This window comes from Emys orbicularis, chromosome 7 (assembly GCF_028017835.1).
Source record: "Emys orbicularis isolate rEmyOrb1 chromosome 7, rEmyOrb1.hap1, whole genome shotgun sequence".
Taxonomy (NCBI): Eukaryota; Metazoa; Chordata; order Testudines; family Emydidae; genus Emys; species Emys orbicularis.
This window is the reverse complement of record NC_088689.1, coordinates 108,611,616-108,638,085: the sequence shown is the minus strand read 5'-3', so window position 1 is coordinate 108,638,085 and position 26,470 is coordinate 108,611,616. Positions and strand designations below refer to the sequence as shown.

The following is a 26,470-nucleotide window of genomic DNA, read 5'->3' as shown; positions in this document are numbered from 1 at the left end:
CTAGAACTTTCCCTAGGCCCTAAATTACAGGAAATTCATTAGTAAAACTACTCCAAACCCAGCTGCTCAAACCTGCAGCCATGATAATCCTATGTTTTACATCCAAATTGTTGTGGAAGTTACTATGATGGCCGAGATGCGGCATTTTGATGATTGCAGTCAGTAGAAGTCATTTCGGATTACTACTTTTTGGTTTACCGTAGAACACTCCCACCATCTTCTATTGCAAATCTCAGCCACTATCCTTTAACTTTAGATATAAAGGATTAAAGGCAGATTACTTACAGCACAAAATATTATTAGGGTTGTATGACAAAGTATTCTATTTTAAAGGATGGGATAGGTTCCTCCATGATGAGTAAAATAAAATGGGAATTTTTTGTATGAGGGCTTACAGGCCCTGACAGAAATCTTAATTTGACAATATCTGTAGCTGCATATACCCCTCATTTGTTAGAGGTATTAAATCCAAACCATTCAACCTCTTTTCACCCTGAGCAACTTGTCTTCAGTAAATGCCCGTCCACTCCTTGTAGCAGAGACAGAACAGAATTCAGAGTCCTAGTCTTGAGCTCCAAAGCCCCTTTATAGGTGGGGACATGACTATGCCAAAGATTCTTCATCTTCCACAACAGTGCTTCACCACAGGGATGAGACTATAGGAGATGTAGCTTTAGACTATCAGGTGCTGGGGGCAGAGGCTTCCCAGTGGCAGGAGCTTAGCTATGGAATTTCTTGCCAGAAGAGAGAAGAGTGAGGCAATGCCTGACTGGTTTTAGATTTAAAGTGCAAGACAACTTCACAAGGAAGCTTCTAAGCCTGCCCTGGCAACTGTAAGCTGTGAAACAAAATGCATACATGCACACCTAGGGAAAAATGGAAAGAGGAACAGTAATTTGTCTCAACAAAATTGAAGTACATGACTTTGATAATCATGGGAGGTTACTTTTCGTTTAGAAACTAGTTTAAACCTCTTCAGGAATTGGCAGTGCACAATACCAGACTGTCACGTATGGATAAAGTTCTAATCCATGTAAAAGTTCCTATTACCCACTGTGTTACTGAACTACTGTATGTATTGTATTAGTCTGTATGGATTTGAACCGGAAACTCCAACTGTTCTGAAGGTACTACTAATCTTAGGTTCTCCTGCAAGACCTAGAACACTTAAAAATAGAAGAAATTCTCAAGGAAGCTAGACTAATGGGTTTTTTTGTTTTGCGTTTTGTTTTTTAAAAATAGGGCCTTGGATATTGCCATTTTCAGGAAGAATCCCACTGGTATTATATTTGACAATTGTACAGGGAAATCCTGACTTTCAGCAAAGGGTTAATGTAGGATTTATTAGTGGGTTATTTGTTGGATGGTAGGCAGTAAAACAATTTCTCACTTTCACAACTGTGGGTTTAAGTTTGAATTGGGTGAAATCTGAGAAGTCTGGTTGACTTGGCCTATTTTTTCCCACTGTGAAACTATTACATGTATAGCACAACTGGTAATCTCTGCTTAAAGGCTCAAATGAGGTGCAATAGCGGACATGTTCTCTGCTGAGCAAGCTTCCCCTATGTCAGAGTAAACCACACATTTGAACAAATGCACATGAAGTGGCAAAATCCATATTTTAAAGGGCAAACTTGCACACACAAAAAAGTACTGTTTTTTGCTTGCTTTAAAATTTTCTAAATTTTCCCCATTCTATTTATCTTAAGTACTTATTACTATAATACTTGAGAGCTTTGATCTTTACTGCATTTGCCCTCACAACACCCTTAAGTGTTATCTGCACTTTACAAATGGAGAACTGAGGCACAGAGTCAGTGACTTGCCTATAATCAGGCAGGAAGTTTAAGACAGAGCAGAGAATTAAACACAGGTCCACTGAGTTTCAAGCTAGCACCCGAATCATTGGATAATTCTTCCTCTTGTTAGAAATTAGTGTCTTGTGTACCCTTATATTCCTGGGAGAAAATATGGTTGACTAGAGACTTAGTAGGAGGACACATCAGAATATTCCTTGGTAAGGGAACTGATTTTTAGTCAGGCTGTTTTAAAACAATTGAGTTACAACCAAAAAAAACCCTTAACAACTGGAATAAGAGATCTTTGTTAAAGAGATTATACCTTGCCTCTTCACAGGATCCAGGGTTTTGTTCAGGGCCAAGAGAGCTTCCACTACACATCTCTGGTTCCTCCAAAGCAGTGTCTAAAACCCCCCCACCCCCAAAGACATCAGATTCCTGATAAACAATTATGTCATGAAGCAGCAAACAAGATATACATTCTGTTTTATTTTTCTTTCACTCATCCTTACCTTAAAAGTCAGAAGAAATGAGAGGCCATTTCTTCAGGCAGATCAGCATACAGAATGAAAGACGCACAACAGGCATTACTTGAAATATTTTATTAAAAAGCACTTCAGAGAAACATCACTTCAAAATTTTTAGCAGGAAGAACTCGTTCAAACAAATTTAAAACAAAGTTCATAAAGAAAACAGACTATTCTTAAGCATCGGCTTCAAAGAAATCAAGAGGCTTTTCCTGAGCCTAGAGCATTTTTGTAACCAAATCTAAAGGACAAGCAAAAATGATAGGTCTGTGTAGCCATTTCCTATACACTCAGTAGAAGGGACAATAAAATGTTACAGGCATCAGGGAGCATCTTATTGCTTGCCAGCAAAGTAGGAAAATTGGGCTGTTAGCTTCATGTCTTGAAGTATCTTACCATTTAAATACTTTTCAGTCCCAATGGAGATTAACCATTAATATTTCTCTTGCCCATTTCTCTTTCAATAATTAAGCCAACCCTTGGAAGAGTTAAGTTACTCCAAAGCATACGATGTGCAACAAGCTGCTTTATTTCATGTACTTTTCTTGTTGATCAGCCAAGATTTTTGCAGATGATTTGGCATCATAGAAAAGTTCATTTATTTCTTCAATGTGCTCCTTCTCAATGCTGTCTTTCCCATTAATCTTGGCTAGTAGGTTAGCTGGTGTCAGTAACTGCACAGCATACCTGTGATCAAAGAGGATAGGCTGAATTAACTGTTAAAATCCAGTACGTCACCACAAACTCCTAAAAGGGTACAAGTAAACTTGTCAGATTCCTACCAAACAGCTCTGTACCAGAGGTGCAAAAGAGCAGTGGGATTCCAGGAAGTGCCCAGTGCACCTCCCAGTAGGAGAAATGGGAGGACTATCACTTTTGGATAGTGTTAAAAGCCATTCCTAAGGGGCTAGAGGTCACTGTCCAAAAACTAAGGCTCACTCTTACCCTGGGAAGTGTGTTGTTTACTATCCCAGAGTACTTTCATATCCAATCCTTGCAGGGTGTGAGAAAATTCCGATGGGCTCTACTTACCTTAAGGTTGTCTTGTTACCAATTTCCCCTAAATGGTTTAGGGCTTCCTCACTAATATTAATTCCCTCTATCTGGGCTCGAAGTTTTATGATCTGTTGGGATATAAGGTGGAGAAGTGAAGCTGCAGCAATCATGTAACAGTCTGGACAGTAGCAGATACCATGCTTATTAATTTTATATATATATATATACACACACACAATGGCAGACAGGATATCCTGTTTAGAGATGAGACACGAAACAAAAATGTGATTTTCGTTTCAAACATACACCGTATCCTTTAAAACAAAAAATACCCCCCTCCCACCCCCTGCAAAATCCTAAATCATCCTGAATACCTCTGGACATCATTAATCATCATTGTAAAGGGCAGGGGAGGGACTGCATGGGTTGGTAAAGTTTCATGATGATTTTGCAAGGCTGGTTAAGCCTATTCAGTAATTAGAAGCCTAGTATAAAGCTTACATAGGAAAATCACTACAACCACATAGTTATTGACAATGGCAGTCTGAATCCTGGGTACACAGAGGCCCCAATCTCAATCATGCATACTCGAAGTCACTGCTATATAGCACACTCCTACAAACCCTCTGAAAAACCCTGCTTTCCCCTCAGCTGCTCACTCCACACCATACACTTTTTATTCGCTTGATAAGTAAGATGGTAAAATAAATCAAAAAGTTACTTTATAAGGTTCACCTGCCCCTCCCTAAAATCACTAAGAAGAATCTAATCTTTCAAGAACAGTCACAAGCTTGTACCAGTTTGAAGATCTTTGTAAAGTTGGAGAGCAAGATATCGCCAATAAGCCTGTGTATAAAGCTGTAACAAAAGTGGCACAAGTCTCCCAGCAGTCCGTATTACCAGCTGAGTGATAAGGGGCAGACTGGATAATGATGTTGTGTTGTAGTGCTGAGATAACTCTGGAACTGCGAGCCTCATATAATACAGGTATTTTTCACTTTGGCAGCTTTGTAAACAAGATATCAAGAAGCACTCGTTTAAATTAAAGCCATAAAATGCAGCGGGGGAGTCAGGAGTGGGGGAAGAGAGAGAGTAAGAAAGAGAGAGGGGTTTGACACAGCAGAAAGTTGCTCTAAAAACATTACATTTTGAAGCAGCTTTTAGAATGTTACCAATTAATGTTAGATTTGAGATTTAAAAAAAATATTGTAAAACCAACTTCACTTTTCCATGCTTCCAGCTATTGCTACACTGACCCTCTCCAGAAATAATACACCTTGAAGTGTGAGTTAATGCCATATTAAAAAGCAACTTTTATAACTTGTTAGCTTGTGAGAGGTGCTGCTCAGTGACACGAACATAAGATCAGGACACTAAACCCAGCAAATACATATAAAACTGCTGTAAAATGGAAGAAGCGTTTGGGTGAGAGAGTTCAACAACAGAAGTCCCAATTATGCAAGTACAGGTGTGAATATACATATGAGTTTCATATTAAATGGGGGCTGGTGTTTTATTGTAAAGCAAGTTTCTTCCACATCACTGTAGGATTAAGATATTTGGGATTCCTTTGCTCTCAGACTAAAGCTGGATAATGGAATTTGTATACGAGCTACTAACTTACATCACTCAACAGAAATTTAAGAAGCATTTTACATCTACTATAAACTACCAAGGCACAAGTGAAAGTTTTGCAACAGACCCATTTTTGAATCGGTCAAAAGTGAAGTTTCACAATTTTCAAAATTATTTCTTTTGAGTAATGAAAATTATCCTCAGAATGAGCTCAAAGTTTTCATGTGACCCCCTGCAAGGGCAAAAAGTATTTTTTTCTTAAAAAAAAAAAAAAAAAAAAAAAAAAAGCACATTGCCTCTGAAAACTGCTTTTTCTTAGCAAAAAACAAAAAGGGGAGCACACCCATATAAAAATTAATTTAAAAACAAAGTGATTTCCCCCCCACCCAAGGCTTGTACAATTTTTTTTAAAAAACTTAAACAGCTCTATTTGGTCATGAATGAAACTCAGTTGCTCCAGCTCCCAACCTCCTGAGGTGGAGGTCAGTCATTAAGGCAGAATTGTCTAATTATGGACACATTAAACACTCAGTGCCATGGTTTATTGGGCATAATCAGCAAGATTCTGTATATGCCTTTGGGAACAGCAATATTGCGGTCTTTCCCCCCCACACAAGCAGGGCATGACAATCACACAGTTCCTGCTCTAGACTTTTGAGAGTGGACAGTTCATAAATTAGATCTTTAATCATTTAATAGGCTACAGGGATAGTTTGAGGGTGTCCAATGTGATGGCACAGCACACACCAGTTTCTATTTGATCAAAGTCAAATATTAACATTTTAATATAGTTCAACTCAACAAAAGGTAATGCAAAATACATGCTGCCGCTACCGTAACACATCCTAGGACAACGTAAGCACCATAGGAAGAAATCCAGGACAGAGTGGCAACCCTCACTGAATCTCCAGGCTTTGAGAGCAAGTCAGAACTTTAAAACTGGCTTTATAGACAGACAAAACCCAATTGTATTACTGTACCATCTGGCCATTACCATTGTAATCTGCACTACAGTGCTTCAGCGGTCCTTTCAGGTGCACAAAAACCATCCTGAGCATGCCTCGAAACAGCAATTCACAAAAGCCTCCTCACACCAAATGAAATGAGGTTTTGCCTCTACATTTATGTTCGATAAATGCCTCAGCTTCACCTTGGCACTTATCCAGCAGCATGAGCCCATTATCTTGTGACAACGCTCCCTGCCATTGACACTATCTCCTAAATAATACAAAGAATTGACATGATAAACTGTAATGGCTCCTGTATCATGTCAGTTCACGCTATTGAGACGCTAATGAGGAGGATCTTTGACACGATGCATCATAATGGCACCCAAGGATTATAATCGATATACAATACATTGTGTTGGCCCACAGGAAAGTCTTGAGGCATTAAGTAATGTATCACTACAACTCTTCCTGCACTCCAGAATTCCACCTAGGAGTGTGGGGGAAAAAAAGGTACCCTGTGGTTTTGTGAAGTTTAGAGACAGAAGTAGGATAAAGAAACAAAAAGTACATCTAGGGCAGGAGTCGCCTATAGAGTTCTACAACACAATCGCCCTCATCTTTAACATAGAGGTGCAGCCTGCAGAGACCAAAGGTCCCAATCCATAATGCTCCATTTCATATTAAGCAAAAAAGCACTGCACGTTGGAACCTATAGATTGTGTAGACAGGACCTCTATATTAGAGATCAGGGCAACAGCAATCCACTTCTTTTCTTGTGAGATAAGGTTTGCCTTTCAAGCCCCAGCCAGTTTACCAATGCAGCCCTTTTGTGGGCAAAATTCAGACCACCACTCTAGTTCATCATACTGGTCAACCAGTTAAAAAAAAAAAAACCACCACACCAAAAAACCAACCCAGAAAGGCAAGTTAGTCACCATGTCCATAGGAGACTTCATGGCACAGAGATGGTTCTGGGAGTAAACCCTGCTGTCCAAGCTGAGATCAAATAGCTACAATGTAACATCACACGCAGACAAGTGCTAGAGTTCTTACCTCTATAGGCTGGAATTTCAGAGACTTTTAAAGAAGTATTTAATATAGCCCTTACCTGTTTCATTTCCTGAGGCGTATACAGCATGGTTCGAATAATCATCACCCTATCTAGAAGGTCCAGTGGTATTCCGTGAGGGGACACTATATCCTCTGTGCCTCTGGAAGAGATACACAAGAGGTCAGACTCCTCATTCAGAGTTCAATACATGGGCTTGCTTTAGATATTGGCACCTAAGTCAGGCCATTATAAAACAACCTGTGGACAAAAGGGTTTATTTTCCCCACCAAGCACACTCACACAAGACACACTAACGGGAACTACGTACATGACAAGGGAAAACAGACTCCGGAGTTCGTACGCTAAACCTGGAACAGCCTAAAATGAAAATATTCCTTCCCCTGCACTCTTAATGACTTCACATAGTAATGCTGAGAGGTGGGAATTAGCTGGTGCCAGCTTCTTTAAAGCTTGTTCTCATAGTGCTAGTCAGTCCCTAAAGAACATACATACTACACCTGTCTGATATTCCAAAGTATATTGTACATATTCCAGCAAGGAGCAAATTATTTTTGCTGTAGTATTTAAGCAATAAAGCAGAAATTATATGCAGTACTGAACATTGAGAGCATCTTCTTTGCTTAAACCTGCCATCATTACTCAGTTTTCCACACTATCTTCTTTATTCCTCTCACCTAGTATTGTAGTTGTTTATATTCCACATTAGTGATCCAGCAGACTGAGAGGTACAAGGGCAAGACTGTGCATTAAGCGTACAGTATAGTCCCTAGAACTCTTCTTTTAGCAGGGAAAAGTGACACCTAGGATTCTAGACCTACCAACTCCTTTGCTAACTATGACGACCTTTCAATTTCCAAACTCAGTGCCAGTATTTGAGTGCTTCAGGCTCTGCTCACGACCCCCCACAGGAAGCTATGCAAAGGGTCAACAAGAAAGTAAATTTTTGAAAACATCTCCCACTATGTTCTCCAGTAGATGGCACTCTGCTTTCATACGAAGCTATTCCTAGACATATTAGGATACAGAGCCAATTGTATTATACAAATGACTAGATACACCTCTTGATCCTGTTAAGGGCCATCTGCAGGCAGATATAAATGGGAAAGCAACTTAAAATACTTGGGATAGTAGTATGATCTGTTAAATGCTAAAGCCAATGGATTTTCAGGTATTGCGGCAGTAATCTATGACCTGTTTTTAAGGCCAGAGGAAAGGCATTAATTTTGTGACCTCCCATTTCCCATGTGACAGATAGCGGCACCAATGTACCCTACTACCAGGTCAATTATTTAACAGTATCTTCAGTTGTGTCCTGGTGCTTGGGAAGTTCAATTCTTTAAACAGGTCTTCCTTGTATTTTGCAGGGTCCAAAGGAGATACAATACCAATCCTTACCTAATCCCTGGTGAGGGAAGCCATGCTTTAACCGTGTTAGTAACAACTGTTCAAACATAGGGTAAGAATCACCTATGTGATTCCAAAAGCCATATGGTGGTACCATTTCTCTAGGTCTCCCGCTCCAGGGCTGCTGTTCTTTGCAGAGTTTATTTTAATATTTGTAATACTGTAGTGTCCAGAGGTCAGTGTGCTAGGTTCTGAACATCACACAAAAATATATGGTTCCTCCTCGAAAGAGCTTTCCAGTTGAAGACCAGATGCATCAAGTGGGTGTACCAAACAGAGGGGACTGGGGAAGGGAGGACAAGGGTGAGATTATCTGATTACACAGAGTAGCTATGTGCAGAGTTTGCAGGTTCAATCAATTAAAACAAAATCAGTATCAATCCCTACTGGCAACTTATCTAAAGATTATCAGCTAGCAATTTACCACAGGCAACATGGTAGAAGTGGATCTTGGAGGGATCCGAGGGAAAATAGAGTGATTTTATTGACTATTTCAGAGTGTGAGTGAATATGTGATACATAAGGGGAGCCATGGAAAAAAGTGTGAGTGCGCTTGTGAGAGAGATGGACTGGCTGGTATTGTTGGAGGAGCACAAGAGGCCTAGTCAATGTAATAAGACAGAAAAGTGGAAAGTGGGGGAGGGAGTAAGCTGAGAAGGGCTTTAAAGGTGAGAACAAGAAGCTAAAAGTTGTTGCAGTGGAGGAGCGAGAGCCAGAGAAAAAACTCAAAGAGGACAGGGGGAAATAAGGTCCAAGAAGATGATCTTAGCAGCAGTGTTTTTAATGTAGATGGGGGGGACAGGCAGGAGATGTGTATGTTAAAGGAAGCCAAAGAAGAGGGCAGTTACAGTAGAACAAGGAAACAAACTTGCCAGTGGCAGCTGTGGAAGGGATCGAAAGGTGAGTCCCTGGAAACATGAGATGAAGAAACAATACTTCCACCCAATTCTCTAACCCAGTCATCTTTCTTTCCCCAGGGTGCAGCCCTTGAGCATTGGATGTGGCTCATGATCCATCCAGATGATCATCAGAGGGATGTCAGCACCAAAGATGAAAGCATTCAAAGATCATAGTTCTTGGTATGGAGACAGCTAATGCTAAGTCTTATGGACAGAGGTGAACCATGCAGAATTCAGTTTTAAAAAAGCGTACCTGATAATGCAGTTTCCTCGGTTGGAAGCAAAGATGACGATGGGAGCAATAGAAGATTCTAGTGCTCGATGCAGATATGTGAAACATTCAATATCCAGCATGTGAACCTCATCTACAAAGAGCACACCTGGGACCAGCTCTGCAATGCCTTGATCAATGTATTTATTCACCACCTTGTTTATCTCTCCTCGAAGCTTGTCTAAGAGACCGGAAAGAAAACCATTTTAGTTGTTCTGTTAGTGCTCTCTGCATCTATGTGAAGGACTCTAAGACGCTTAAGTGGGGGATGCCACTTTCCTAGCATCTTGATTCTAAACCAGGGGTGGGAAAACTTTTTGGCCTGAGGGCCACATCGGGTTTCCAAAATTGTATGGAGCGATGGTTAGGGGACGCTGTCTCCCCCCAAACAGCCAGGCGTGGCCCGGTCCCCACCTCCTATCTGACCCCTCCCCCCCCGCTTCTCGCCCTCTGACAGCCCCCCCGGGACTCCTGCCCCATCCACCACCCCCTGCTCCCTGTCCCCTGACCACCCCTGGACCTCCCACCCCGACTGCCCCCTGCCGCCCCATCCAACCCCCACTCATTCCTGACTGCCCCCCCCCCCCGGGACCCCTGCCCCATCCAACCCCCCTGTTCCCCGCCCTCTGACCGCCCCGACCCCTATCCACACCCCTGAACTCCACTGCCCTCTATCCAACCCTCCCTGCCCCCTTACCGCACAGCACAGAGCACCGGTGGCTGGCGGCGTTACAGCCGCACCGCCCATAGCACTGGGTCAGGCCGCAGCTCTGCAACTGCGCTGCCCAGCCGCCCAGAGCGTTGTGCCGGTGGTGCGGCGCGCTGAGGCTGCAGGGGTGGGGGGACAGTAGGGGAGGGGCCGGGGGCTAGCCTCCTGGTCCAGGAGCTCAGGGGCCAGGCAGAAAGGTCCCACAGGCCGGATGTGGCCCGCGGGCCATAGTTTGCCCACCTGTGTTCTAAACTGATATCCTATCAGGAATGGGTGAGTCACTGTGATGCAGTCTCTGTGGTATGAGAGTCAGACTGAGCCAAGGTCCCATATTTTCTCATACGCATAAGAGAGAGATGAAACTATGATGTAGAGCTCACGTTCTGGGGGAGTTACTGTTTCTCACTTTCAGTTCTTGGAACTTGTATACAAAGCTGGCCATTTTGTACAACCCCTCATCAATGGTGTAAAAAGCAACTTGAAAACCAAAATTAAAACACAGCATGGATTCTGCAACAGAAAATCACGTCCCACTAATCTTACACGTCTTTTTCTCTATTGATGGATTCTAGAACAGCAGGGACCACTGTGATCATCTAGTCTGCCCTCCTGCATACCGCACACCATAGAACTTCCCAAAATAATTCCTAGAGCAGATTTTAGAAAAAAATTGATTTCAAAATTGTCAGTGATGGAGAATCCACCACAATCCCAGGTAAATTGCTCCAATGATAAACTACTCTCACTGTTTTAAGAAATGCCTTATTTCTAGTCTGTATTTGTCTAGCTTCAACTTACAGCTGTTGGATCTTGTTATATCTTTGTCTGCTAGACTGAAGGACCCATTATCAAGTATTTGTCTCCGTGTCAGTGCGTATTGACTGTGTTCAAGTCACCACTCAATCTTCTCTTTGCTAAGCTAACCAGACTGAGCTCCTTGAGTCTATCATTATAATGTTTTCTAATCCTTTGACCGTTCCTGTGACTCTTCTCTGAACCCTCTCCAAATTATCAATATTCTTCTTGATTTATAGGCACTAGGACTGGACACAATACTCCAGCAGCAGTCGTACCAGTTCCAAATACAGAGATAAAATAACCTCTCTACCACTACTTGAGATTCCAGTTTATGCATCCAAGGATCACATCAGTCCTTTTTGCCAGAGGGTCACACTAGGGCTCAAGTTCAGCTGATTACCCACCAAAAAGCCTTTGACATGATCCCGCACAAGAGGCTACTAAAGAAGCCAATTAGCCATGGGGTGACAGGCAAAGTATTGTCAAGAATCAAAAACTGGCTAGGACACACAAACCAAAGAATAAGGTTAAATGGTCAGTGTTCATCATGGCAAAAGGTTAAACTTTTGTACTAGGTTCAGCATTTAAAATAATTAATGATCTGGAGAGGGGGTGGTGAGTAATGAGGCAGCAACATTTGCAGATGACAAAGCCTAGAGAGGACTAGGAGGAACTTCCGAGGACCTAACCAAGCTAGGAGAATGGGCAACATGATGGTAAGAAAAGTTCAATGTCCATAAATGCAAAGCAATGAACATTGTAGGGAAAAATTTGAACTACATTATGCTTTAAAGTTTTGAATTCACTTTTATCAACTCAGGAAAGGGACTTGGGTGGTGTCATGGACAGATCAAAGATCTCTGCCCAATCTTCTGTGAAAACAAAACAAAACAAGATGTAGAATGCACAAGGGATGGGATGGAGATCAATACAGAAAATATTGTTAAGTCATTATATAAATCAATGCTGCAGCCTCATCTGAAATAATGTGGAGTATTGGTCATCCTTTCTCAAAAAGGATATTGCAAAATTAAGACAGGGGTCAAAAGTGTGATGAGAATGATTAAGGGCAGGGAAATCTCATGTGAAGAGAGATTAAAAAGACTGATTGATTACCTACAGAGATGAATAACAGGGGACATTAGACTGGGAACTTTTGTTCTACCTGTATTGTAATACAAGACAGTCAATGAAATTAAAGGTGGCAAATTCAAAAATAATATACCATATCGCCACACAACACGTGATTAGGCTATGAAACTCATTGCCACATGAAGTTCTTGAGGCTAAGAACATAGCAAGATTCAAAAAGGGCAGGACGCGTACATAGATCTAAAAATTTAGCATTAATTTTAACTCAGTATTTTTTAGAAGGAATATGAAATTTCACACTTCAGGGATTAAGCCAATCACTAACTATAAGAGATCAGCAACGATAGGCTGGTCAGGGCAGATTATCCCACATCTGCCTACTACAGGATTCTTGCATTGAGATCTGGTACTGGCCACTGTCAGACAGGATACTGGATGAGACTGACCTCAGGTCTGATCCAGTATAAAATTGCTCGCTTCCCAATTTCAATGTTTCTACAACACCCATTGTTTTCTATCTCCCATTTATACATTCCACAGTTAAAACACATGATACCCTGAGGCATCAAACTGTGAGAGAGAGAGAGAGAAGAATTCTGTTTTTCACATAAGTATAAGCATCATCATCTGCTTGAATGCTGAGTACTTAGTACTTTCAACTAGGATAATTCTCCTACTTGCATAGCTTGTGAGGAACTCTGACAATGTTTCCAAGCATGACTGGAAGGAAAGCTAAATACTGCTGGTTTATTTTAACACAACATTTGAATACAAGCAAAAATATAATTCTTTAGCTTTTTGAACATATGGATCTCAAAGCTGTGCAAGATATTACAGAGATACAGTCTGACTTTAGACCATGGAAGGTGATCACTGCAAGAGATGGAATACTTCAAAAGAGCATCATTCAACTTTAGTACTGAAACAGACTTTGATCTGAATTTAAATAAGACACTTGTTGAAGCACCTTTTCTTTCAAAGCAAAAAGGACAAAAGATTTTTACTGTAGGTATTTTTCCTTCTGTGATTTGTAGGTAGGTACAGAATCAGTTCCACTTACAGCAGCCATATTAAAGTCCTTGGGCTGTCGCTATAGGTGAGTCAATGCCACACTGAACCACTCAACAGTGATCCTTTCACAGCCATTTTGCTACTTTGCAAAACTATTGTACAGTTGCATAATATGAGAAAAGGTAGCACACTCCAAGGTGAAAGAAGAATTTAGTTCTGTAATTGTATTGGTTTGTTCCTTCATGGAATGTTTGGGTCCCCTACCATATCAAGTGGCACCATTTTGAAAGAATAGGGGGATAATCCTAGTGTCCTGACTAACTTTCCCCCTCAATAAAATGGGCTCCAATATCTTAAGCAACATATGGGATATTATTATTTGTATAATGATGTTGCATTTGATTCCAGTCACTGCACTGCTGGCACCTAACAGGTTAGTTTCTGAAGTATTTTGAAATACATTCACTATTAGAGGTGCTACATAAATTCAATTCTTTCAACTCCTTGTCTAGAAGGCATATGTATAGCTTATGTTGAGGGTAAAGATGTGGTGCAAGCAGTTTTTATACCTGTGATTTCAGTTTTTTTAGGCTTCATCAATTGTCCCATCATGGAAAGAATGTCCTGCCCACCCTGGAAAAAGCAAAGTTAGAAATCAACAATTTCTCCTTCCTGTGCTGTTGCTCAGTGCACCAGGTTTGATATGGACCAGGCTATTATAGAAGGTAGGGTTTTACACCTTTAGGATACAAAACTTGAATAATCATTTATTTCGGGTCCTTTGTAATATTTTAGCTCTAACAATGGATGATTCTGTTTCTAATCCAACTGTCCAACCCATTATCACTTCACTGCCTTGGGATTCCAAATTTATCCTCTTTTAGTTAAAATAATGCCTCTTCACTTCCTTTTTAGGTTTGGACTTTAGAGAGAACAGCAAAAGAGCTCAAAGTTTAACACCCTTTCCTACAGCATCATCAATTTCACTCCTCACAAAAATGGAACTGATCAGAGAGCAGAAAGGCTAGAGCTGCCTGTTCGGACTGTGAGTGTTCAACTTTCCAACAGATGGATGGTTGTGTTGGGATTTTAAGACCTTTACATCCCTTATTTTTGTAGGGTGAATCTGGTGGGGTTTTTTTGTTTATATTTTGAAACAAGCAGATCAAGGAGCTGGAGTGTCAAATTGTGAGTGTCAACCTTGAGAGTGTCCCTTCACATACAGAACCTATAAGTATTTGTATTTTTTTTTAAAAAGTCACTGTCCATATACAACACCACTTGACAAAGTGGTGACCTCCCAATACTGGGGAAGAGGAAAAAACACTCCCTATACAAAAAGTTTGCTACTGTAGAACGCTTAAGGTGCTGCTGCAAGTAACTGGGGAGTATATTAATACTAAACGTTTCTAAAAGATACAGGGGCACTTACAGAAATTACACTGAAGTCAGACAAGCAAAGATCATTTATCAACGTGTTCGCAGTTCCCATTTCATGGGCGATGAAACAAATACAGAACAAAGGAAGTTTATCTGTATTCAGAACATTTTAATAAATAAAAACAATGTGGACCTGCTGGCTGCTGCCAGCTCATATCTTTAAGTATTGAGGATGGAAGGTAACCTACTCTTTACGTGGTGATGGGAACAGCTCCCTATAAAGACCTCCTATTAGCTTCAGCCCGTAGGTTTTTTGGTTAGTTGGGGTTTTTTCAGCACAGATTATGCTTTAGCTTAAGTGGTTCCTCAATGTCTTTGGAGGAAGCCATCCTTGTGATGTATTGGGCTGGTACCCCCTTCTCCTGGTATTCCCTGGTACTATGCTCTGGCACCTTTTTCTCCAGTTGCTCAGTCTTGCACCTCTTTTGCTTTGCCCCCTTTTTCATTTGCTGCTATTCTTTTTTCTTTCTGTTCTTTGTTCATTTTCTCATCTTTTCTTGTTTTTTGTGCCCCCTGGCTATTCCCTCACTCACCAGAAAGCTACTTGCTGGATGGGATGAAGAGCATCTACCAATGTGTCTATGGGGCTGGGAAATGTACTCTTGCTGCCAAGAATTTCAAGAGCAGATACAGAAAGGTTGAGCAAGCAAATTGCTCCCTGAACCTTTATGGAGCTGGTTCTGTGGCCAGGAACTACAGGGGAAGGGAGAGAAGATGGGTTTCAAGGTGCTACCTACTGTTTTTTCAATAGTGGCATGTTTTCAGTGGAGTGAGTGGATCCCACGGCCTGCAGCATTCCCTATCCTCACTGCTTCTCACCCTTTCCCCACATGACATTGGGTTAGTCTGGTACCCATCCTCAGGCTAAGAAACAGTTTTTTGCACAGATTTAGTCTCTAGAGTCAAGTACCTGAGGTCTAGCATTGGCCACATCCAGGTCATGCAGGGTGACATCCTGAATAATTTCTTTTTTCTTGTGTACATCGCCCTTTGGCAAGGGGACATACTCTTCAGCTTCAAGGTCAAATTCTGTGGCATAAGTATCACACCTGCCTTGCCTCTGTGGAAAAGGGTGGGGGGGAGTGGAGGAGGAGAAGAGAGGCAGAGGGGGAAGAGAAACACAGGTATACAGTTGGCAATGATACTAAGACTTTGAGTGACATACAGTTGATAAAGGGCTTGGTTCACAATTCCAGTCCTGACAAGCTTTGGTTGACACTTCAGAATATGCCTTGTTCCCCGCTTAGCAACGTGCATATCCTATCTACTGATCAAGGCTCAAAAACCCTGTTAAAAAACACCTGATATTTTCCCACTGAGAATATTCCACCTCCCTCTGCTCTTCCTTTAACTGTATGCGATTTCTGCTAAAGGACAAATCCAGCAGATTAACTAGAGATTGGGAGAACTGTTCAAGACCTCTTTGTAGGTGGGTGATTTATTATACGATATGAAATATTATGCTCATCCATTAAACAGCAAGTATCACTGTACACTACATTTTAAATCAGATATAAAAAGAATGCTAACTAATGCAGTATTCCCTTCTACATGCATACATCTTGTGGAGTAAATATCAGAGAGATAAAAGAAAGATTAAATACACTGCATATTTCAGTTTGAGAATGACTAAAGTTGTTTGGGTTTTTCCCCCTCCCTTATGAAAAGATGTCTTGGTCTTAAAGGTTAAAGGAATGAAAGCTCATCCCAGGCAGCTGCAGAGATGGCTTCCTTGCCAAGATGACCTTAATTGTGAACTGGATGACTACCCTGTCTTGAGGCAGGAGGAATGTCTCCCTCCACAGCAGCAAAGTCCCGGACCTTTCTTTAACAGTCTTATCCAGCCTGGTTAATAGGTCACAGGGCCTTTGGCCAAGGGACACTGGAAATTCTCCGAGTACACAAAGCAGGATAACAGTCAAGTCATGTTTTGGCTTTACCTTGACAGCTCCACTGTTCGCTTCAATATAAATCACATCCCCGGCTTCCACTCGCTCCTTCTGTAAACTTTCAAAGATGCTGGGGTCCAACTGGAGACAAACAACATGGGAGATTAGACAGTTCCATTGTATTGCAGAATGAGCATGAAACAAGAGATTTAAACCAAAGCTTGTTAGACAGTCGGACAAAATGAGTTAAGATTTCACAAAGTTGGAAGTTCTGAGGCTCAATTCAATCTTTAGGGCAAGACCTAGAACAGGATGCACAAAGGGTATTGTAAAATTTCCTTATTCACTTCCCCTGCTATTTGAGGAAGAGGCTTTGAGACTAAGTCATATTTACTGTTAGGGTATAGAGGGTATTTAAACTTTTCTTGCCTAATTTGTTCTTCTGATGAATTAATGTTATTTAACAAATTGCATTATGCCAAGTTGTGAGGATGCTGGTATATATCAGGAAGAGGATGCCTTTACATTTCATACTGATATACTCTTTGTTCTCGGGGTGCAGTGCTTTTCTTGGCTGCTAGTCTAGCCTTATAAAGGGCTAGCTGTTGGTTCTGGAATAGACTGCACCTGTCGACCACTCAATGTCTTTTATGTTTTTATGGAGTGATGTGACCCTTTTACTATAGACTCAGACTTTAGGGTCAGAAGGGACCATCGCGATTATCTAGTCTGACCTCCTTTTGTTCTCTTTCCTACATGCAGTTACTAGCAAGATGGAAGCCAGAACATGGCATGTGCTTTTGTTTTTCTTGGGTGGATGGTTCATTTACTTCCACTAAGGATTCTCTTATTTTGCATCTTCAAAATGAACAAATAAAAGACAATACGTGCTAAACAGCAGAGATGCTGCTGTAAATTCTCTTATCCGCATTTTATATACTGTATAGGGAAGGAAAACTGAGGTACAGATTAAGTGACTTGTCTACGGAAACAAAGGGAGTCAGGGTCTGACCTAGGACCACTGGACCTTCCTCCTTAACATAAAAAGGAGGCAAGGAACATATGAAATAATTTACACTAATACAGGCAAGATTTCAAGAACCTATCTTCCAATATTCAGGTGGAGTACTAGTTTAAAAAAAAAAAAGTGCTTCCTTATGTATTTAATTGTTATGATAAATATGGAGCTGTAGTTGGGGTCAGGCTCAGCATCACACACCAGCAAAATGTACTGCCTTGGAGAGGCATTTGGCTCCTGAGTTCAGTCCTTTGTTCCATGGGGCTGGTAATGCTATCAAAGTGGCACACTCAGGCATCTCTTGCAGTCTGAGCTATACTTTGAGCTGTCTGAAGGTGTGTGTTTGGTGGGGAAAGTTAGGGGGAAATGGCACTTTTAGAAGATCCCTGGATCAACAAATCCCCCTGTAGCTGAACACAGAAGGTTACCTGAAGTTAAGTCTTTAAATTACTAGTAAGAGACCCAAGAGTCTAATAGTTCTATATAATATGAACAGGTCAATTTGTTCACTACCAGTACACAGGTGACGGGGGAAGAAATGGGCTATTTTTAAACTTTATTTGGTACCGGGCTAGAGATCACAAAATTAGGTAAGATGGGAACAAAGGTGAAAGGATGCATATCTGGGACACTGAATGAAATGCTGGAGAATTTATGATATATACCTTCAGCTGCTTCGTTCCTTTTGCTGTTTTGAGTCCTATAATTACATGGCTAATGGTTTTGCCATATCCACCCATCGGGTTCTCAGTCTCACATGGAGTTAATTCTGTGACTTCACCTTCATAAACTTCCTTGGTCTCTTTTATCCTCAATCCTACAAGAAATAGTTTACATGAGTTGCACTGTATAAATAAGTGGCCATTTACATTTAATTATTCTTGACTCTTATTCACCATCTAGAAGTCATTCTGGCCAATGTCTATAAACTTGAGAGCATCGAGGGTGCTTACATACTACAATGTACTTCATGGTTATTCTCTACTTTGGAAACTAGAAAATAAAATTAATACCCTGTTGTTTTTTTTTATATTAGTAGGAGAGAAATATCCCCAGGTAACTTAATCGGAAAGCTAAGGACATTCATGCAATTTAAGCCAAAATCCTGACCAACAATGATGGTATTAGGGACACTGAGATTTTAAAAACCAATGCCTTCATGTAACTTTAGAGATTCTAGTAACAAAGTTAAAGATAAAAAAGTATGTTAACTAATTTATTTCAAAGGGATTCCGACAGAGGTTAAGGTTTAGTATTTAAAGTGTTTGTTTTTTAAATTAATGTACTGTATTATAGCCAAAGATGGACCAGATATATAATTAAAGAGACCTCTGGTGGTGTGCAAAATACAAACTATTCCTGCATTTCTGATAGGAGAGACCCTTTAGAGATATGCAGACTTTTCTAGTCTGTGTACTTCTCTAGGACTCCCATTACCATAGTATCTATTACTCCCTCTATGGCCATCTATAATTAAATCTTTAATTTATATTTTAGGTTTCTAAATATGGGGCAGAGAGAGTTTTATTCTTAGGATAATCTGACCATAAAATATCACCACCACAATTATGCAAAGGTTCCAACTACACGAAAGTTCAAAGAATCCACTCCTTAACAGGCACTGTAAAATAGATATGTTATGAGGTTCATACACCATCCCAAAAATAAAAAGTGGACTGTATTGAGACACAAGGGAACTCATTCTGTACAGGACTGGAGGTCACCAGAACCCTATAAAAGTTCCCTTGTTTTGTAGCTTTTCATTTTGCTTTGAAATAAATACATGGACCAGATACTTCATTAGTAATCTTGAGTTGCTGATTGGGGGGGGGGGGGGGGGTGGGAATAATTTTGACAAAAATAATATGGGTCTATCTCCCCCTACTGGTCTCGTATTAAGAATGGGATTTTTAAAGTAAGACACATAAATGTGAATTATAAATAAAGAGTTTGATAATTTTCAGTGGAATTGTTAGTTTACCTTTGTTGTTGAATACCCTGCAATACACATCATGTGGAATATAATTTCAGAAATTTAACATTTCTATATAGTGTCTTGGGTGTGCCTTAACAGAGAAATTAACAAGTCTCTGCTTTGAACACCTTATTATTTAAGTGACATGAAATGATGCAGGGAAGATAGCATATCACAGAGGTTTACAGCTAATGGTGGTTGCGCTAGCCAATGGAATGAATAGTTTATTATTGCTCCTTAGTTGTTAGAGATTTTAATTTGATGTAGTAGGAGCAAGGTTTATTTTAGGCAAGAGGCAAATTTGGAGTTTAGATATGAAGATGATCTAGGTCAAAGAGCTCTCTAATGGAGGCATTTCCTGTGGTTATATTCAGATGCATGATTCTAAAAAGGAACTTATGGGGTTCTATATTTATTGGCTTAATAGTACTAAGAGGAGAAAAATCTTGTTTGCCGTGTAAGCAAGCAGTTATAGGTTGGAGACAAAATAGCCACTGCTTAAACAGTATATTTATTCCTTATAAGAGAGATTTTTGACTGTAACTATACTTTAACATTTTCTGTCAACATCTTTGCCAAATGCTAATAAGCTCTATACAGGATTAACATCCGTGCTACATTTTTTTTTTTTTTAAATCAGAGGACAGAATTGCCCTATAATCTTCTAGTCCCAGTACATCTTGTCTTTTTATGTCTCTTATGAACCATAAGCTCTCCACAGCAGAGACTGCCTGTCTTGATGAGTCCTGAACACCAAGCACATGTCAGACCCTGATAATAAGTCTAGTATTAAGGAATCCTGACAATAATAATTCTGACAGAGAGCACCTTCAATATGGCAAAGAAAACAATCTAAACAAGAGATGGGAACCACACTGGGTACATTGTTAGAACGTGTGTCAATGAGCAGGGCCCAGAACAACTGGAGAATCTGATGCACTAGTGGTTGTCCGTATGGGTACTGTTCCCAAACACAGCAGACGCTTGCTGTATCCAAGAATAAGAAACCCTGTGAATGAGACTCGGTATCTGACTGTTAGTCAGAATCATTTCAATAATACTGTGGTGGCTAAACCAACTGAAAGTACTATGCATGAGATGTATAACAGGCCACACATATTGTGACCTGCTATGTGAAGAATCACATAAAACCCCACACTGTAAGCATCAGGACCACAGTGAGGCTTGAGACAAGTTGCTCCTACACACAAGAAGTGTTATCTTACAATCATCACATGCCTTGCATTGGGGTTATTCCAATTAGAAAACAAAACCCTTTTCTGAAAATACGCACTAGAAATTCCTTTTTATGACAGTGAAAGTAAAACTTTCCAAAAATTAGATCTGAGCATGATTGGAAAGTGTTTAATTCATGTAAAACAGGGGGTCATTAGTCCTTTAAAATATGTTTGGATTTTTTGTAATTGGTGTTAAAAGGAACAAATCTCCCCAAAGGAATGTTTTACAATAACTTGCATTAGGTAAATCTGACTTGGAATTCAACAGAAGGGAATAGAAGAATCTCAGTCTTTCACTAGCACGACTCTTTGTTTAGAAGCATCCCTGTGCTGACCTTCAGGGAATGTGAAGCACCAACAATATGGTCGGCTGTTAACTAGAGGGAGTTAAATTAGTGCGATCTCTAGGAATGACAATATGGATGACACAGGTTTCATCTGCTGGTTCAAGTTTCCAAAGCTCTGACAAGGAATTTCATCACATCAAGGAAATATTGTAGACTGCTCTCTCTCATCTCCGATCTCCCTCCTCGCAAGCCCTGCCAACCTAACGGTAACTTACAGATCAGACTACTGAAAATCGCCAGAAATCAATGGGACACTTTTGTTTGGTTGCAGGCTTGAGAGAGATTCTTCACCAAATACCTAGCTGAAATCCACAGTGAATCACTACATAGAAGCCAGGGAAATTAACTGATACTGTGTTCAGAGTGAAAACAATTAGGCTATCTTTATGTAATCCAAATGCATGCAAGGGCCATTTTTGACTTACTTTATCAGTTGTCAGAAGCAATCATATAGAAGTAATACAAGATTAATTTAAAGACTCAATGATCTTTTGTTGCAAATTTAACTTTGTTCTTTCAGATAAAATGAAACCCAGACAATTCAAGTTAATTTCGTCTTTAATTCTAGAATGCATTTACCACTTAATAAGATACTCATCTTACTAGCATGGAACATTTTCTTGTGCTCACTTAGAATAAAATGTCAGGCAAAGTACTGATATGTAGGAGACTTAGGTTTAAGTTCTTGACTAGCAGGGATTGAGAATGTTGTCAAGAGAAAGAGAGGAGCATTTCTCTCTCTACAAAACCCTCCAGACCCAAGACTCATGTTGACAGATTCTAAAGAGAATTTTTTTCTAACTTTGTCCAGCAACAATATGCAGGAACAGGAGAAGATCCTGGAGGACAAGGCAAGAGAATGGAAAAAAGTTTCCCTCCTGCCACAGCCTTGGGAGGGAGATGGACTGGAATAACTGAGGTGACAAAGACATGAGCACTGCATTAAGTTTCATAGTGCAGAAAACCCATACTGACTCAGCTAAGATGAGGAACAAGACCAAATGAAACAGGGCTAAAAAGAACATTGAAAACTGGAGCATGAAAACACGGCCCCTCACCAGAACTACTGGAAAAAGCTAGTGTGCTGTTGTTCAGATTTTTTTTTCTCTTTTTTTAAAAACCCAAACATAAGCACTTTACTCTTCTATTTTAACACTTACCTATTGCTCTTCTGAAATTTTCCATCAGGACTTCGGTCTTCTTGATCTCGGTGGAGTATACCTCACTTCCAACCATAGGACAAAACGGAACCTTGCTTCCCAACTCTTGAGCAATAGCTAGAGCCAAAGCAGTCTATAAAAATTCAAGAGACTGAACTATTACACACTTAAAAATTCTCATGAGAAATAAATGTATAATGATTAAAAGATCTTGTGGAAAAGAGGATTACCACTCCAGAAGGTTAAAATACTTTGCTCATTATATCACCTTTTGTCCAAGAATCTGCAAGTGCTTTAAAAATATTCTTTTAAGCCTCACAGTGCTCAATTTTATAAATAGAGTACTACAAGTGGCTCCAATGAGACAATGGAAGAATGAGAAGTGGAACCTAGGAATCCTGACTCCCAGGTCCTATGTTCTTATCCACTCTACTTTCTCATATACAACTACAGCACTTTTCCCTTACATCATGGCTTTTATCCAAGGATTATAAAGCATTGCCAAGAAACACTTTTAAGCTAGTCATAAAACAGTTTAGTAGTATTGGGCAGTGTCTTTTTAACATCCAGTATGAAAGATGGTAAGTCTTGTAAAGTGCAAGGAACAAAAGTTAAAATGCTTTTAAAATCCCAAATGTATATGTTTAAGAAGACCTTTCTTTGAAAACCACATACTTCATATTACATTTTCATTCACTCATGTACACAGTGGTTTTTACACTATTGGCACTAGAATGAGATACTGCCACTGCATGCTCATAAGATGGCAAAATACAATTTGGAGCAAGGATCAATGCTAGCTCAACTCTGGCTCAAGTTTAAACTTAAAAAAAGCTTCAGTAGCTGGAGAAGGAACCTGCTGAAATTATTACTAGGAAATATTTGACACCACTCTATTTAAGATAGAAGGTACTGAGAAGAAAGACAATACCTTGCCAGTTCCAGGAGGTCCTGCCAACAGCACAGCTCTACCAGCCATTTTCTTGCTTTTGATCAATTCCACTATAACACCACAAGCCTATAAATTAAAGAAATTAATTTAGATATTTATCAGAACACAAAGATTAAACTGTTTGAGAATGTTCCTTTACAGGTAGACACAATAATACTTTTACACTGCCAGACCACTTTTCATTCCAGAGGAACCCACAGTGCTTTATAAGAATTAGTACTAATAACACCATTAAGATTAAGTATGATCTCAATAATAGATGGGGAAACTCAGGCCAAGACACAAGAAGTGATTTCCCCAGATCACTGAAAATCTGTGGCAGATGTACAAATGGAACCTAGGAGTTCTGACACTTTACTGTAAACACAAACTTCTTACATGTACCTGTAAGTATTTGAGAATGGAGTGGCTCTTAAATCTTTAGGGCAGGGGTAGGCAACCTACGGCATGCATGCCAAAGGTGGCACGCAAGCTGATTTTCAGTGGCACTCACACTCCCTGGGTCCTGGCCACCAGTCCTGGGGGCTCTACATTTTAATTTAATTTTAAATGAAGCTTCTTAAACATTTTAAAAACCTTATTTACTTTATATACAACAATAGTTGAGTTATATATTATAGACTTATAGAAAGAGACCTTCTAAAAACGTTAAAATGTATGACTGGCATGCGAAACCTTAAATTAGAGTGAATAAATGAAGACTCGGCACCCCACTTCTGAAAGGTTGCCGACCCCTGCTTTAGGGTATAAAGAGAGATACACGAGAGTGTGGTCCAGTGGATAAGACACGGGCCTGAGAGTTAGCGGATCTGGGTTCCACCCAAGTTAATGAGCTGCTGTGTGACCTTGGGTGAGTTCACTTTGCTGCTCCGTGCCTCAGTTTCCCCATCATACGAAACAGATGATGACACCAATCTTCTGTTGTAAAGTGCTTTGACATCTGTGGATGCGTGGTGCTATAAGGGTGAGCTGCCATAGCTGAGGTTAGACTAAGGAGGCCTGCAGGGCGCAGGTAACTGGAGTTTTACGAAAGGGCCAACAGGAGAGACAAAGATTTAAGCAGCTGGACTCTGGCCCCTCCAAGTGGCCGGGGAGGGGGCCCACGAAGCAGCTGGGCCGGATATTTCAGCTCCCAGGTGGCTGTTTTGGCGCCAGCTCGGTTAAGGGATGGGGCCCTCAGAGAGGGGGTGGGATGTGCAAACAGCAGCGCCCCCCAACGGCCTCGCCGCTTCTGGGCACCCCGCGCCTCCCGTGGGTCGGGGACTCTCACCTCTCGGGCGTTCTCCTGCCCCACCAGCCCGGCCCCCGCCGGCTTGGCCGCGCCGCTCTCATCCAGCCCCAGCCCCTTCACGTGGCTGTGCGCGGCGATGCGCTGCGTCTTCGAAGTGCTCTTCACCTCCTCGATCTTCATCCCGGCGGCAACGGGCTCGGGGGTGCGGGGCAGACACCGGGCTGCAGCTCCCTCCTCTCCAGACAGGCCCCGGGAACATGCGGCCCGCGCGTTACCAAGGCTCCCGGCGCCTGGTCAGCTAATCCCGCCCTCTACCTTGCCATTGGCCAGCGCTGCACGAGCTCGCTGCTTATTGGAGAGGGCATGTGTCTGTTACTGCGAAGGCTTGAAAGCCCGCCCATCCACTTCCACTTGTGCTTTTAGTAGAGGTTCCGGCTTCGCCCGCTTGCTCTGGAGCTACTGGGCCGGGATAAGGCAGCCTCTGTGGGACCCAAGCCAAGGGTGACAGAGGCTGGGGGAAGGAATTACAGGATCCGCGTGGGGCCCTGGGCGGAGGTGTATTAACCACAGCTAGGGTGATTCCCATGCTTGGGAGACTCTCCTCCCAGGTCAGGTGCCTAGGGAATCTTGGGCTGCTCAGGTTACAGCCTCATGTGCCTCTGGCAAATGGAGGGCAGCGAGGACTGCTTGTTTCTAATGAATAGCAATAACTAGGTTTATTTTCCGAGACAGTGGCTGTGTCAACATGGCAAAGGGCACAAGCATTTGCTTGCTCTAGAGATCTCCCAAAGCATGCAGCCCTGTCTCGTACATGGGCTGCCGCTGATTGAGCCTGATTGTTTTGCTGGAACTGACTGGTAAATGACTCTCTGTGCAGGTATGGGAGAGGCATGGGGTCTCTTGCCTCTGGGCTCAGTTGGCCCATTGATTTTACACTGGTCTGGAAAAGGGTGTAACCATCAGTGAAACAGTGATAGCTTGAAGAAAACACTTCTTAAAAACCTATACTTTGGTCCCACTAACACTTCCCTTTTAGCTAACACTTCCCTTTTAAAGAAATAATGCTCTAAATACTTCTAATAGAGGTAGCAAAATAAACCTTTTATCTTCCAGCTGTCTTGCAATTTCCTTCATTAACATTTTATAATGTTTTGTATTAACCATGTACATGGAACAGTAATTTTTCCATACGAAGTGTTTGTGTAAGCAGCTGAGTTCTGATTTGGCTCTGAACAATATACATAGTATATACATAAGCATATCCCCTTTATGGGGTTTGGCATTATTCATAACCAAAATGAGATTCCCTCCACCTTGCATATGGCTGTTTTTGGAGTGTCCCTGGAATTTCCTCTACCTCACTTTGCTGTGCAGAGCTATATTCTATATACGTTTTGTATTCTGGCTGTACCTAACAAGATGTCCCGTCACTCTAACTTTATAATAAGTACCCTGCATTTTTATGTAGGATGACTCAGCAAAAGAACTTTGCATTCCTATGCAGGGTCCTAAAATATAACTATCCTGTTATAGTCTGCTACTATTTATTGCAGCAGTTTGAGTATTTAAACTACATTTAAAATACTAGAAAAATGGGAAAACTTTATAATATTAAACTACTATGGTGTTCTGTATATTTAAAATACTAAACACTAGAGAAATTTGTAATATTTTAAATTGTATGATGATGTGCAGGGACATTACCTGGTAAATAAAGGGATAGCTCCAGTTCAGCTTTCCCCTCCCCTTTTACAAGTAATGCAGTGGGGTCCAGGTGAAGGTGGTTGGAGCTGAGTGGGGGTGTCGGGGAGGGTCTGGATGTGGGGAGGGATAGAGCTCTGCATGGGGGTCTGGGTGTAGGGGGTTCAGTATGGGGGTCCAGATCCTAGGGGAGTGGGGCTTAGTGAGGTGGGGGCTCCCAGGTGCAGCTGGTTGGGGCTCGGTGGGCTGGGGATCCGGGTGACTCGTCAGGGTGATCCAGGTGCAGGGAGAGTGGGGCTTGTTGGGGGGCAGGGAGTTCTGGGAGCAGGGGGGTGAGGCTCAGCAGGAGGGTCTGGGTATGAGGGGGTCTGGATGCACAGGGGTTGAGTGGATGGGGGAGCAGTTCCCTGTACAGT

The 26,470-nt window shown here is 41.3% G+C and overlaps 1 protein-coding gene across 1 annotated transcript; it reads right to left on the bottom strand.

Moving 5' to 3' along the window:
• Positions 1-2,399: 2,399 nt before the first annotated feature.
• Positions 2,400-24,533, bottom strand: RUVBL1 (RuvB like AAA ATPase 1). Its single transcript, XM_065407997.1, has 11 exons — positions 24,393-24,533; positions 23,102-23,188; positions 22,171-22,303; positions 18,116-18,267; positions 16,484-16,573; positions 15,454-15,603; positions 13,673-13,736; positions 9,476-9,674; positions 6,956-7,058; positions 3,359-3,450; positions 2,400-3,013 (listed from the first exon to the last, which is right to left on the bottom strand). Exons 1-11 carry the CDS (start codon positions 24,531-24,533, stop codon positions 2,854-2,856), a joined length of 1,371 nt encoding a protein of 456 aa, XP_065264069.1. The 3' UTR covers positions 2,400-2,853.
• Between the last annotated feature and the right edge of the window lie 1,937 nt (positions 24,534-26,470).

What these genes read in the sequence shown, in the direction of transcription:
- RUVBL1 (XM_065407997.1), bottom strand. Translation starts at nt 24,533, where the DNA reads ATGAAGATCGAGGAGGTGAAGAGCACTTCGAAGACGCAGCGCATCGCC. An exon ending in CGAACAGTGGAGCTGTCAAG is followed by an intron (nt 15,604 to 16,483) that starts GTAAAGCCAAAA and finishes CCTTTTCCACAG; the next exon opens with AGGCAAGGCAGGTGTGATAC. An exon ending in CGCCTCAGGAAATGAAACAG is followed by an intron (nt 3,451 to 6,955) that starts GTAAGGGCTATA and finishes ATATCCCAACAG; the next exon opens with ATCATAAAACTTCGAGCCCA.